General features: G+C 42.6%; 1 protein-coding gene across 1 annotated transcript in view; it reads left to right on the forward strand.

The window, feature by feature from the left end:
• Positions 1 to 14,781, forward strand: part of NEO1 (neogenin 1) — a gene marked incomplete at its 5' end in the record, with an annotated part of 189,249 nt that overhangs the window by 120,004 nt on the left and 54,464 nt on the right. Inside the window, 2 exons of the mRNA XM_080626581.1 lie at positions 3,320 to 3,474; positions 4,298 to 4,418. Coding sequence (XP_080482707.1) covers positions 3,320 to 3,474; positions 4,298 to 4,418 — 276 coding nt within the window. The remainder of the gene's footprint in view (positions 1 to 3,319; positions 3,475 to 4,297; positions 4,419 to 14,781) is intronic.

Here is a 14,781-nt window from a genome sequence, read left to right on the forward strand (position 1 = left end):
AGCCCATTCACATCCTTTTTGTGTAGTGAGGACCAAAACTGAACCCAGTATTCCAGGCGTGGCCTAACAAGTGCTGAGTAAAGCTGTTGACACCTTTATATCTGCTGGTGATGCCCTTAATGTTCCCCAGCATCCTGTTGGCTTTCTTTGTTGCAGCTACACACCATTCACTCCTATGGAGCTTGTGTATATCAGGACCCCCAGGTTCATTTCCTCAGAGGTAGCCATCAAATACAAGAAGTAAGTGGAAAACTGGATTAAAACGTGGTTTAATTAAGGGTAAATTGTGTCCTAATGCTTCTTTTGATGGAGTGACCCACTTTGACAAAAGCAGCTTAGAACCCAGAGCAGGTATTTTTTTGTATCAAGAGCTGCTCATTAAGCTTCTCGTGTGTATCTCATTTCTTGTCCTTGGGTTTTACAGTGTAGCTACTGAGGACAGCACTTTCCATGTATCCTGAGGTGGTCAGATGTTTGGGGTTTTTTAACCCAAGTTTTGTGCTTGTGACAGGGGATGTCCTTGACTTGTATTTATTAGGCTTCCTGTGGCAAGTTTAATACGCGGCTAAGGAATTACATGTTATCCTGTACCTAATGTTATGAAACAGGAGCCATTGTACATCCATGGAAAATCTGAACTTTTCATGTGTCCAATTTTCACATTCCCTTTTATCAACTATGTAAGCATTTCAAGAATTGATGTGTGCATGTGTCTGTATGCATATGGAGAAAGAGACTGAACGGGAATGAGAACATAAGCTATTGATCAAGGAGACTGGAACAAAATTAGTCATTAGCTAAAAACAGCCAACAGTGAGAGAGCAATGATCTATCACAGGCTGATCTCAGTGTGATGCATCTAGGAAAGGGCAAATACAGCAGAATGAATGTGGCAAGATACTTGCTGTAGTGATAACACTGTATTTATGGCATTTTTCAAGTCCCTGGTGAGACACCTCTGAAATGACACACAAGTAATTGGAACTCTGCAGCCTACAAAGAGTAATTCGAAGGAGGGCAAATACAGAGGGTCTGTGAGGAGGGTGTGAGGGGCTTGTCACCAGGACCAAGCACCCCTGACTCGCTGAGCCTGCCAAATCAAGGCTGGAGTATGGGAAGTGGAGCTCACAATGAAGACAAATACTGAGGAGGAATGTGAGGGGGGAATAAAGATTTCAAATCAGAGGCGCTGTTTTCATAAAGAATTAAGTAATTTGGTCACAAATAAATGCAGAAGATGGTTTTTCAAACGTCATTGTAACAGCCATCTGATACAGGTAGTAAGTACATAAATATCTAAATCATTTTAAGGTGGAGTTTCTGTTGCGTGTGTTAAAATCACGGGGAGTTGATGTGAAATGGATGTCTGGAGTCACAGCCAATTGGATGCAGCCGTATCCAGGTTTTTGCTCCAGTATGTGAAAGTTTGAGCTGTGACGATACGCGTACATCCTTGCGCAGTTTCTGGTGTAGGTTTACATGCTTATCTGATAGTGAAGCATCATCTGACTCTATAAATAAATATTGCCATATGTTAATGTTCTCTAGTTTATAATGCAAAACTTGGAGGGGGGTATTGAAGAGCTGCTTGTTTTAAAAATATTAAATCCACCTACAAGCCTTTACAATGATTTCACAGGAAGAAGGAAACCATGACCTAGCATTCCTTATTCCCCAGCATGGAATAACTCCCACTGATAGGTGAAGCGTGTAGAATGTTTGTCTAAACTCTGTGGCCCTTCCACATTGACTTGCTTTGATAAATATTAAAGGGCAAAAGGCTGCTTTAACTTCCTGGAACTTGAACAATCAAGCCTGCCAACATCGTAAGCAAATTACCCTTATGTCAGTGGTGTAGTAAAAGAACAACGAAGAGGTTGAATGTTCTTCATGATAGATGATATTCAAATTGTTTGTGGCTTTAAACAGCTCTTCTTTCTACTGCCAAGCTAAAGCAGTGTTGAGTCCTAGTACGCAGCCAACAGCTTTGCAGTATTCGCAGAAAGTTCAGTATCTCTGAGTTCTTATGGATTTTACATATCTTTAGGGTTGCTCAGAGTACATCAGGACATTTTAAAAGCAGAGACCCGGAGATATCACTTCTTACACATGTCTTGAATGAAGAACTTGTCTGGTTTGCTGTTATGAAATACACATCTTTGGTCATATAGAGCTTCTGAGGTCATATAGAGCTGAGATTCTATATGGATAACATATTCGTTATCAGTATCAGTTATCGATATCAGTATATCAGCCTGGTTTGAGTTGAAGGGACCTTAAAGCTCATCCATTTCCAACCCCTGCCACGGGCAGGGACACCTTCCACTGGAGCAGCTTGCTCCAAGCCCCTGTGTCCAACCTGGCCTTGAACACTGCCAGGGATGGGGCAGCCACAGCTTCTCTGGGCACCCTGGGCCAGCGCCTCAGCACCCTCACAGGGAAGAGCTTCTGCCTAAGAGCTCAGCTCAGTCTCCCCTCTGGCAGGTTAAAGCCATTCCCCTTGGCCTGTCCCTACAGGCCCTTGTCCCAAGCCCCTCTCCAGGTTTCCTGTAGCCTTTTTAGGCACTTGAATGTGATGCAAGTGAAAAATTGGGATGTGATACAAAAGTATTTGCACACAGGGTTTCCTTGAGCTTATACAAACCAGAGAATAGAATCTTTGGATCAGTAGAGCACTATCTATTTGCTAAGCTGAATTTCTTCACTAAACACAAGGCCATGGTACCCTTGGAAAGTTTCATCTTAGTTTTATGTGCATTTTAATATAATTTCCGCTTTTGCTTACCCAATGACTTAAGTATTGAGTACAAAGAGCTCTCTGAAAAAAAACTCCTATGTATCAAGTGTGAGGTGTCCCTGTCCATGGCAGGGGGGTTGGAACTGGATGATCTTAAGGTCCTTTCCAACCCTAACTATTCTATGATTCTATCGAGTGGAGGATTTTATCTGACTAAATAAATTGTTGAGATGTAAATAAGTGTAAATAAAATGATGTTATACGCAATGTAGCCTGATTACACTCTAGTGTTGTGTGTTTTGGGGAATTCCAGCTGGATTTTTACTGTGTATCAAAGTGTGGCTTATTGGGAAAAGTTATAAACAGCCATTGTCATGGGGGCCTGATGGCCCGGATCCTGTTCTGAAATAATGCAATGATAGAGCTTGTATCATATTCTGTCAAACCCTGATCTGAAACTTCCTGTCCGCATTGCTACTGCTTGTACTGTGTTGAGGCTTACTCTGTGTTTGTGTACGAGCACAAGCAGTGTTTCTGTGGATGCTAACCCCATCTTTTGTCTTTCTTCCATTTTATTTGAAGTTCCTCCTGAGTTTCTGAAGCGCCCGGCAAATATTTATGCCCATGAATCCATGGACATTGTCTTTGAGTGTGAGGTGACTGGAAAACCTACTCCAACAGTGAAATGGGTCAAGAACGGAGACATGGTTATCCCGAGTGACTATTTCAAAATCATTGTAAGTATATTGTCTGTTTTGTTTGTTTCTGAGCTGTTGACCTGTTAGTCCTCTAGCACACGCGTATGGAAACTTGGTTCGTTTATAGGATAGGCTTCCTGGTTCTGTACTACTGATGTTTAGGGCCTGGAGGAGAAATGGCTTCTTGAAACCTTTAATGCTCTGTAATTCAGTCACTTTACTGAAACACTACAACATGTTGCTTATACTGTACAAATTGATTTCTTTATGGCTTAGGTTTTCCATGAGACAGACACACACACAGTGACAAAAGGCACTTTGTTGGCTGAACCAGCCGAAGTGCAAGCTCACAGAGAACAGTGACTGTGCTCGGCAGTCATCTGTAACCAGGGACAGTTGCCAGAGTTTAAATATAAATATAACTGAGCTGTGCCTCGTGAGTTCTGCTACTTCTAGGGGGGAATTTTAGATGTAGTCAAAGTCATTACTGAGGTGTAGTTGAGAACTTAATGGTTGGGCAATTGGTTGTGTACCAGAGGTTGTAGGATTGTAACAGTGATCTCAGTGTGCTTACATCCACTGCTTAGAATGTCATAAAAATGCCTGTGGAAATGCTATGAGTTGCCAGTGATATGTGATGCTACAAAATCATAGCTGTTAATGAGAGCTGCTGCTGCTTTTTGATACCGTGTAATTTGAAGATTCAATGCAAGAGAGGTGAAATCTGAGGGCAACTCCAAACACACTTTTCCATGTTACCCATTTGGGAGTTGCTCCTGTCATAGCAGTGTGTCCTAATAAGAGCAGTGCTCTTGCAGTTGCAACCCGTTTTTAAGCATTGTGTTTTCCCTTTCCTCTTCAGAAAGAACATAATCTGCAGGTTTTGGGTCTGGTGAAATCAGATGAAGGATTCTATCAGTGCATTGCAGAAAATGATGTTGGAAATGCACAGGCTGGAGCCCAGCTGATAATACTTGACCTTGGTAAGATAAATCATGACAGTAGAATGCCAAAAGGTGGGTAGGAACGATTTCAAGGGGCCTTTTCCATGTGATGTGTTCTATGTGGAACTTAGCTACTGCAGGAGGTTGGATTTTTTAAATCACGAGTGATTCTGTGTCATCTTCTGTGCACCCAACGATACTTAGGAGAAATTGGGGAATTCCGTAGGATCAACCTTGTATTTGTATCTAAAGTATTGTTGCATGCTGAGATTTAAACACATTACTAACAAAGCTCCCCTTGCAATGCTCTGCCTTTTGTGTTTTGGATCTTAAAAGAGAATAATTGCTGTTATGATTAAAGACCTACTGTCTTCCCAAAAAACATAGTACAAATATTGTTCCTAAGGCATCAGCTTGTTTTGCTCTTTCAGGTCACACAGTTCTTTAAAATAACTTCTAAGAGCAGAAAGAAAGAAGAAAACTAATAGTAAGAGGGATAAGGGGAGAGACAAGTCAGCCCATTTTTACTTGGGGGGGAGGGAGGGATTGTGTTGCCTGGCTTTAGAGGGTGTTGTTTCCAAATTGTAATCTTTGTTTGGGTGGAAAGCCTTACGGATGGTCAGAGGCATGATGTAACTTCATGCTTGTAATGGTAACAGATGTGAATCTGCTAGACCTGGGTTTGGTGTTCATTGTGCACAGCGTGCCACAGAGATAGATTTCCTTTCCTGAATCTTGTAGAGTAGTTGTGCACTTACAACCTCTTCTGAGTTCTCAATTGGATATGGGTATGTTTCCTTGTGGGCTGAAGAGATAGATGCATGTACTTCCCAAAAGGATTTGGGGAAGGAAAGGTGCCCTCTACTGGGTTCAGTAGCTTTAATCCTGCAGAGCTGTGGGGTTTCAGCCTTGGAGTGGTGGTAGGCATCTGGATCTAGCAGCAGCCTACTGTCATCAGGTTGCCAGAAAACTCAGTAAAACTAATTTTCTTCCTGCTCTCTGCATGAATCACCTCAGTAGTTCCCAAATCTTCCAAACGGAAGCATTATTCCATATTTTCCATGTTTGAAAAATACTGAATAATTAATGTACTCCGGTCTTGAAGCCCTGCCCGAGTCTGTGCTCTCACCCTGCTCCCAGTAGTGGGTTATAAGTTACTACTGCTGTTATTATTTCAGTTCCTGTAGTCTCACTTTTCTTCCTTTCCCTCCCATGTTGTTTGCCCAGTGGTTTCTCCTTCCTGTTCTACTCTGGCAACCTGTCCTGTTCCATTAGAGGACTTTGCCTTATAATGCTGTCCTTTTTCTTTTGCATGCTGCCAACGGATTGTGGATGCAGTGTTGATGGAGTCTCATTTCGGGTGTGAAGATACACCCCGGCGTCTTATCGTTCTGTTCCATGGCCTGCAGTGTTTAACAATGCACTCCCTGTGTAACACTGATGCAGTTTAGTTGTTGTTCTGCAATGGTAGAGATAAACACATGGTACATCACCAAAAGTGCACTTTATTTGGTTGGGTGCTGAGTACTGGCGTAACAAGTAGTGCGAGTAGCAAGGAATGTGCTGTGTCTTAGTTGTGAAAACTGGTATACACAGCCAAAAAATACAGCTATTTAATATTTTAATACCTTCTCACAGTATGTGAATGGCAAAGAAGGAAACAGTGTTCAGGGAACAGGGGTGAAGGGATCATACACAGCAGTTCAGGACAGCTACCTTGGTATGAAAATTAAACCCACTCCTTTGAGGAAAACCTATTCTGAACACTTCAGTTGTTCATTCAGAAAGCTTTTTATTCTAAATTTCATACCTCATGATGGGAATTATCCACTTTACCAACTGAAAAAGCAGTTCAGTGAGAAAATGTGTTCATGGAAGTTCTTCCCAATTAGCAGCCTGCCCCTTCCCTTGCTGTTCTGTTTTCTCCTTCCGAAATGGAATTGGCAATTTCCAGACTAGCTATTTGCAGACTATTTCCCATGAGCCATTTTGCTTATCAAATTGATCTTTAATTAAATTTAAATTAGAAAGTAGAGGCCTCATGGAATTTCTTTATGGGCCAGGGTTGGGCCAAGTCTATAGCGTGGGCATCTGTAAAGAGAGCACAGCATTGAGCATGGTGTAGCAGACAGCAAGGAAGGAGGTAGTTGCTGCCATTGAAGGTGAGTTTGAATAAATCATAGAATCAGCTTGCTTGGAAAAGACCTCTAAGATCATCAAGTCCAAGCATTACCCCAGCAATGCCAAATCCACCACTAAATCATGTCACTATAGAGAACACTGTCCTTTACTATCATGGTGTTTCTAAGGCATCTATGATTTAATCTATATGGTGCTCTATAAATACCATTACACTGTAATTAATATCCACATAAGATTCACAGAAAAGAATAATGAATCTGGTGTTTGGCTTTTCCTGGTTTAGAGCATCTGGAAAAAGTAGTTACTCAGACTTTGAGGGAGATACAATGAGAAAAGTTCAGTCGTAGGTGGTAGCATTATTGTTAAACACAACAGGCATAAAGTGTGCATTGTGATTATCTGCTCCAAGTTTCTTTTGGCTTGGTCCTTTTTTGTCTTTGGGGTGAATTCTGAAAAGCTTGTGCTAGATACGGAGTTATTTGCGGAAAATATTAAAACTTAATTAGCTAAAAAAGGGGAAGCCGAAGGCTTATTGGAGAGGCTTTTTGTTTTCCGACTCTGTAATTCTGTGTTAATAGAAAAGGCTGTACTTGGAAATGGCTTGGCTGTACAGAGCCCACAACTTCTGGTTTTTCTGGGACATACAGAAGGATTGTGGCATCAAGAGTTTTAGGGCAACTCTTCCATCAGTGAGAAGGTTGAAAGTGGGAAGAGAGGGAGTAGGAGTTGGGTAGATGGTCTGAGTTAAATACGCTTCTACCAATATCCCCTGTACTTCAGGTGTAGAATTCTGCCATGGAGTTGAAAAGCATCCCACTGCATTCTAAGTGCTTTGAGATTTGGAATTGTGTCCCTGTTTCTCAGATACCTGCCTTCCCCTTTTGGGAATTTCACTGGAGTTGTGGGTCGCCTTTTAGGGAGAATTTAAGAGCTGCCTAAAGGAAGTGAATTACCTCGATTACCATTCCTCTGCATTTGCCCTCCACCAGCATTTGGCATTGCTGTGCTCCTCTCTTTGACTCGTGTTGAGATAGGTGGTTTGATCTTATGTCCTGCAGATGCCACCATGGAGGACTCCTGCATATCCCAGTGAGAAGGAAGAACCTCAGTTGTGCCTTGGGAGTGATGTTCTCAGCAACCTCCAATCTCTCCCCTCCTTTTTTGCACAAACCCAGCCTTTTTTATGTCCAATTGATTGGTCAGCCCTGACTATCTCAGTTATGGATCAGATTTGCTCATGTCCTCACTGAATTACAACAAGTTCATTTTTTCCAGCATCACTTTATGTGGGCTGTCAAAACCTCAGGGATGGGTTTTCCTTGGGAAGGTTAAATAGCAGTGAGGAGCCTGAAGAGCAAATCCAGGACCTGTAACCTGGCCTTTTCCAGAGGATCTGGCATGGCTCAGAGCTGCCATTTGGGGACTGGAAAAAGAACAGGTGGTAGTAAGTAAGAGGAGGTGCCTTTGGGGAGGGAGGCAGATGGTTCCCTGTCACCCCCATGTGACAGGCATTTGACAAGTACGCAGGCACCGAAAAAAAGGAGTGATTCTTGAATGCTGTATAAAGACAAATCAGTGTAAATAAATATGCCACGTTATTTAGAGAACAATTTCAGACTGTTACTGAGATGTGCTGTATCACCTTCAACATTCAAAGTGAGGGTGGTAATATACTGCAGGATTTTAGCTCTTTTACACTGCAGAAGTGAAGTGTTTGTCATCTGTGAGTTGTGCAGGGGTGAGATCTTCAAGTGAATGACTGGAATGCGCTGCTGGTACCCAATAGTACACTGGTAGTGCACCACGGCAGGAGGTTCTGTAGTGATCTTGGAGATGCTTCAGTCACACCTGAACAAAGGCCTGAGCAACCTGGTCAAAGTGGCTCTGCTCAGGTGAGGGGTTGCGTAGGTAAACTCCTGAGATCCCTCCTAAGTAGCAGTATTCCATGATTCAGGAAGAGTGAGGGATGGCTGAACCCTGTTTATCTCTATGTGTAGCCTTAATGTAATAGTCAAATTATGACAGTTTTGTGGTATGTATTTCCCTGCTGATCTCCTTGGGAGAAACAAATGTTTGCTACTGGTGGCAGTTTGACGTTCCAAACCAAATTTGATTACAGTATGATGCCACTTCGGTTGCACTGGGTGATGCTAATTCCTCGCTGAATTGCATTATATGAATCCTAATTCTGAGCGATTTTAAAAAGCATCATTTATTGACCTAAATTGGTGTAATTTAATCCCATCCAGAATCACTGCTGCATGAATAATTTCATTTGATGCTGGTCCTTCTCTGCCAGTGTTTGGCCATAAGCTCCATCAGGGCACAGCAGTGAAACAGGGTGGACAAGACGCTGGATTGGGTCAGGTCGGGGCTTCACCAAAGCCCTGAGAACTCTTTTCCACATCTGATCCTTCCAGCCCTTTTGTAGCAACCTTCTCTAGAAGTTATTTGCTGTTGAAAATGTCACACACGGCCATGTCAAAAGCCTTATTTAAATCAAGATAGATGAAATACTCTGTTTTCCATCTCAGTTCCACTCCTCTGCCATGGGAGGCACGTAGAAGTTCTGTTTGACAAATGCTGGCTTCTGCTGAAAGAAGTCCAAATGTTGGCACTAAGAGGCTTGTGCTCCACTTTGAAAAACTCGGTGGCACTTTTGGATACTTTCCCATATGTAGAAAATTACATAGATTTGAGTTGTACCCTCAGTGGTTGAGCCCTAGAGGCTGACAACTCCCATGTTACTTTGGGGCCCATTTTGGGTGGTTTTACAGATATCAAATGTAACTTCTCAGGCTCACATCTTACAGAGGTATTTATTTAGGGTATTTTGTATGCAGTCACATGCTGTGAATCAAGAATGTTCAGTGTTGAGGTAATATATGCTCAGTCCATGGAATTCTGTAGAGTTCTTGGCAACAGTAGCAGTACTGGAAAAATACATAGGGTGTTGTGGATGATTTGTCAGAGCAAGATGAACAGAAGTTCACTGAGTAAAAGAGAAGGGCTCTGGTGGGTATTGCTCCTTTGGTGGGTATTCATCCTGAAGACTGTTCTGGTTCTTTGATCAGCGAGAAGTGGTTTGTGTTCAGAGATGCTTCAAGGGCTGGAGAGAGCTGGGCTGGGTCAGCCTGGAGAAGAGAAGGCTCCTGAAGGGGAGACCTTAGAGCAGCTCCAGTGCCTAAAGGGGCTGCAGGAAACCTGGAGAGGGGCTTGGGACAAGGGCCTGCAGGGACAGGCCAAGGGGAATGGCTTTAACCTGCCCGAGGGGAGACTGAGATGAGCTCTTAGGCAGAAGCTCTTCCCTGTGAGGGTGCTGAGGCGCTGGCCCAGGGTGCCCGGAGAAGCTGTGGCTGCCCCATCCCTGGCAGTGTTCAAGGACCAAAGGGTACGAGACTGCTGGGATTCAAAACCTGGTGAGATGTGAGAGATCCCATCTGCTCTTGTGGGGAGAAGATCCAAAAGCAGGAGGCTGTAAAATCCGCTACAACAAATACCGTTAGAGACGAGACTAGCAGGGGACCTCACGCTGATGGCGTAAGGGAGTTTGTAACAAACACTGGCAGTGCTTGTGTTGGATGTAGGTGAAATCTTTTCCAAACTTGCTGCCTTCATCTCTGACTCACGATACCAAAAGGGCTTCATGTGAATGATGGATGAACAGCTTGGAAGTCTCATTTTGAAAGTTGTGGCTTGGGAACATAAACAGCATCTGAAATCACAAACTGACTTCAAAGTGTTTTGTAAAACCAAAGCCAAACTCTGGGAATATTTTGTTAGTGGCTGCATACACTTCATTGCTAATTTTCTGTAAACAGAGCAGTATGTTCAGTGCTGAAAGATAGGGGGTTTGGTTGGGTTTGATTTTCATTTACATTACTTAGCTATTATTCCTCAGTGAAAGTCAGCATTTGTGTTTCTCCTGGCTGCATGGCTATGCAGAATTGCCAGAAAGCTGGTTTAATTCAATTAGAGTAGTTTCTTGACTCAGTCCCTGTTTAAAAAAGAGCCTTTGTTTAGTCCCTCTGGCTATTATTATTACTAAATAAATGGCTATTTATTAGTAATTTATTTAGGGCTCTTTACGGTCCCTGCTTATATATAGTCCTGTTGAGAAGCTGAACTGATTAAACTAAACCACAGTAGATCTCAAACTGCTTGAATTAGAACTCCATGAAATTGGGAGCCCAACAGTTCTCGTGCTGTGTGTTCAATCGACTGGTCTGGTTTCAACACACGCTTTAAAGAAATGGCTCTAATGTAGATTAAATTCCTAATAGATGAATGTTTGCTGGGATGTGGTGGGTCACAGGGTGCTCTGAATGTGTTTATTAGTTTCGTTTCTTGGTTTATGACTGTATTTACAGTTGACTTGGCAAAAAAGAAGTGAAGGCTCATGAAGGTGCTCGGATCCCATCATGTGTGCCATGATTCGGTGTAAGGCTGCTGGGTTCCAGCGATCACTGCTTACACAGTTGCACTTCGAAGCATTTGGGCTGTGTCACCTCTTTAATTTTGGTTTTCATGACTGAAATTAATGGTTAAGAGCTACTTGTGTTTAAAGCAATTATGTGTCATATTGTGAAGAGGAATAATCTGTAAGGAATATGAGGCGGAGGTGCAGAAAGAACCTGTAGGCACAAAAAGCTTCGATGTTCTTTGAGAAACATTCAACCTGCTAATACACATTGTCTGTTCTTCACCTGTATTTCTTCTATATTTATGCAGGAAAAGTGGAATGAACTAGGATGTGTATATGTGGTACTGCAGCTGTGGAATGGGCTTTTTAACATCTCGCTTGGCTTACTCTGGATTCGCAGTGGAGTTTCTCAGTCCAAGAACAGTCTCTTTGCTACCAGAAAGGCTGATAAAAGCAAACACACATACCAAAATAGCACTTACCAAATCCACCAATTCCAGTTTCCATTTATCCTCATGTATTTTATATAATTGCTGTTCCATTGTGAGCAGCTGCAGTTGTCAAGTGGCAGCTGATTGTTCCTCTGCCTTTACCTGGCTTCTAGTTAGAGGTGAAAACAGAACATCACCTGTAGGCCTAGGATGTGTTCACTGCATCATGAGGGTGTTTGCTTTCAGTGTGTTTTATGGCTTTTCTGGTTGAGATGAAGAGTATAACGGCAGGATTAGCTTTAGCTTGGGATCTGTGACAGCTACCGAAGATTCCCTCTGCCTTTATTATTCACCCACAGGCTTGTGAAGATTGACAGGAGTAGCCGTGATTTGTAATTGATCCAGCCTGGTGTTGTAAAGGGAAAATCTCAGATTCTGTCTGTCTCGCACCAGTGGGGGGAACAAACGTGTGGATATGATCCTAATTGGTTGCTTATCTTTCAGAGCTGCTAAATTATACAGTAATATCAGAGACAGCTGAATGCCATTTGGAGAAGGAAAAATGATTGGTTTACACTCTGGTTGCATATGTAATAGGACTTGTACAGCTGAATATTTGAATCAAGGAGGAGGCTCTCTTACTGCTGCTGTCAGTTATTTTTCCAGCAGTCCTGACAAGATAACCTGGATAGGCTTCTAAGGAAAGAAAAGAAATCTAACAAATCTAAATTCAATTTTTAATGATGGGCATTCACTATTGAAACTGGCTGCAAATTGTCCCTGTTCTCACTGCGTTAGAAATATCCTGTGTGGTGTTCTCTTGTTTTATTGGTTGTTTCCCCTCTCCTATTGCCTCTCTTCCACACTAAACAAAAATGAAACTCATTGTGGATCCAAAGTCTCTAAAAGACAAATGCATTCTGTATGGTTCTCCACTTGGCATATCTTTAGTGAAGGGGCTAAAGGAAGCTTTTAGCAATGGTCATTGACCAGAGCAATCTGGGTTTAAAATGTTACATCTGTTGCTATAGACTCATTTGAGGAATAACCTCAATTCTTGTGTCTCAGATTCTCCAGTGCCACACTGGATAGTGTTGCTGTGTACGTGCTTAGAGCCTGAAAGAGGAAAGGTGGGTGTTCCTTTACACAAATATACAAAAATAAATAATGAAGTGTATGTATCAATCTAGGTGAAGAAAACCAGAATGCACTGGGTACGTACAGAAGTAGTTAAATAAGTAGATGTTTGATAAAGAGACTAGCAGAAATGAGTACAATTTTACCATCTGTACCGCTTGTTCCATCTCATCTGCTGCAGCTGCAACTTGCCAGAGTTGGTGCTAGAGATGCTTCAAGTGTCAGCAGATCCCAAATGAAGGGCAATTCTTTCCCATCCAAGTTACTTCTCAGAGATAAGCACGTAGGCTGACCCTGAGATAAATTGTGTGTGCTGCAGCCACCTCTGCGTTGGCAACTGCAGAGAGCCTGAGCATTGAGGAGTGTTACAGTCTTTTAAATGAAATACTGCAATTTAAAGCCAAGGGTTATCAAAACTGCCTACAGGAAGCCATGTTGAACGGTAGCAACTCGAGGATGGGTTGATTTATTTCAGTTTAGGCTGTTACTGAGAAAAGAGAGAAAGAGCAACAACCCTATGGTGTTTCTTTGCAAATACATCCTTAAACAGGCAGGTAATGCAGGTTGATGGTGGTACCAGTGCAGTGGTGGTGCTCTGCTGGCAAAGCAAGGGTTTAGTCCTGAACCTGGCTGGTTGAAATGGTTCTTGTTAATGATGTGTAGTTTTTAGAGCTGACAGCATCTCTGGCCCTGTTACTTTGGGTGTGCAAACAGTGAGTGACAACAGCGGTGCGAAAAACATGGAAGGTGAGAGTGGGAATGTGGTTTGCTCAAGGTGATAACATGAGTGATGGGCAGCACCCCAGGGAAACCTGTGGCTCAGGGAGCAATCTTGCCCAACTCTTCAAATATGCAAGCGGCTGCTGTAAAAATGAGTAGTATTTTGATTAGTAACTGCTCCATAAAGAGCTGCGCTCAAATAGAACACATGGACATAAAATCACTGCTTTCCAGCTGTTTAAAGTGAAATTACAGCACACTGTTGCAGGCTCGACTGTTCTCAAGAGCTTCTTTTTATTCTGCATAAGACTTTAGTTTCTGAATATTTCCATGAGGAAGATAACCTGTACCAGGTGCTTGTGCACTTACATGCGTTCTTATTGCCTTGGGTTCTGTATGTGTGTTTTGTTTCAGGTTTTTCCCTCTCTCTTCTCAAAGAATGGTTGCTAAAAAAACCCTTCCAGTTTTCTTTAATCTTTTTAGAAAATGAACTAATCACTACAGAGCTTTTAAGATTTTGTCCATTTTGCATTATGTTGTTATGGTTTGAATTTCTCTCCGATAACAAAACCTGTTGACAGTAATGTTAAACTCCCTAGGGCTAGGTACAGGTATGTTTTGGCTTTTGTCCTCCTTTTTCACAATGAGAGTCTCATGACCAAACACACACAGGCTTTTTTCTTCTCTTCCTGCCCTGCACCACCGGTATCTGGTCAGAGCTGTAGGGTTCCTGCGGGCTCCCTGCTGCGTGCACTACGTCAATAGCTCTGTCACACCTTTTAACAGCGGCTTTATGAGGCAGGAAAGACTCAAATTGCTTCCTCTACACCAAAGCATTTCATAGTGAAATGAAAATGGGAGGAGTATTCGTTATCAGAGCACGGTTTATGACTTCCTTTCCAAAACAGGCTCCGGGCAGAACCTGTTTATCAGTATATTTATACAGGCTCCATTTTACATTAGTATATAGGGCCAAATCAATGCTTAAAAATCATAATCACTGGGTATTAGTTGGGCATCTGCTCATTGTGTATTTTTGGTGGGCTCTTTGCAAGTAGTGTGCATTGAGTGAAGAGTAAATACCACTTCTCATTCCCCTGGGAATGTAAATGAATTTAAGGCAATTTAAATTGAAAAAATATAAAATTCGAAGAAGGCATTTGCCTGCCTGCTTTAGGCAGGAATAAGTCAGTGAGCATCTCCATTTGCTTGGGTGAGGAAAATGAGGGTTGCTTTTACCTGGGGGAGGGTCTGTTCCTCAGGATGGGAGGTTGCATATAGATGAGACTCTCAATGCCATGGATTAGTGGTGGCCTTGGCAGTGCTGGGGAGCAGTTGGATGTGATGATCTTGAAGGTCTTTTCCAACCTGGCTGATTCTGTGATTCTGAAGTTGATTCAGAGAAAGCTATGTTGGGTTCTTATCCTCAATCCTCTTCCTTCTTGTGGTAGGATGGAGGCTTCTGTTTGGCCTGGCTCAGTCTTCCAGCTGTGCCCACCATGGTCGGTGTCATGTGTCCCCTTGAGCAGTTCCTTCAACTCCTCCTTGT

The sequence above is a fragment of the Psittacula echo genome (assembly GCF_963264785.1).
Source record: "Psittacula echo genome assembly, chromosome: 10".
NCBI classification, from domain to species: domain Eukaryota; kingdom Metazoa; phylum Chordata; class Aves; order Psittaciformes; family Psittacidae; genus Psittacula; species Psittacula echo.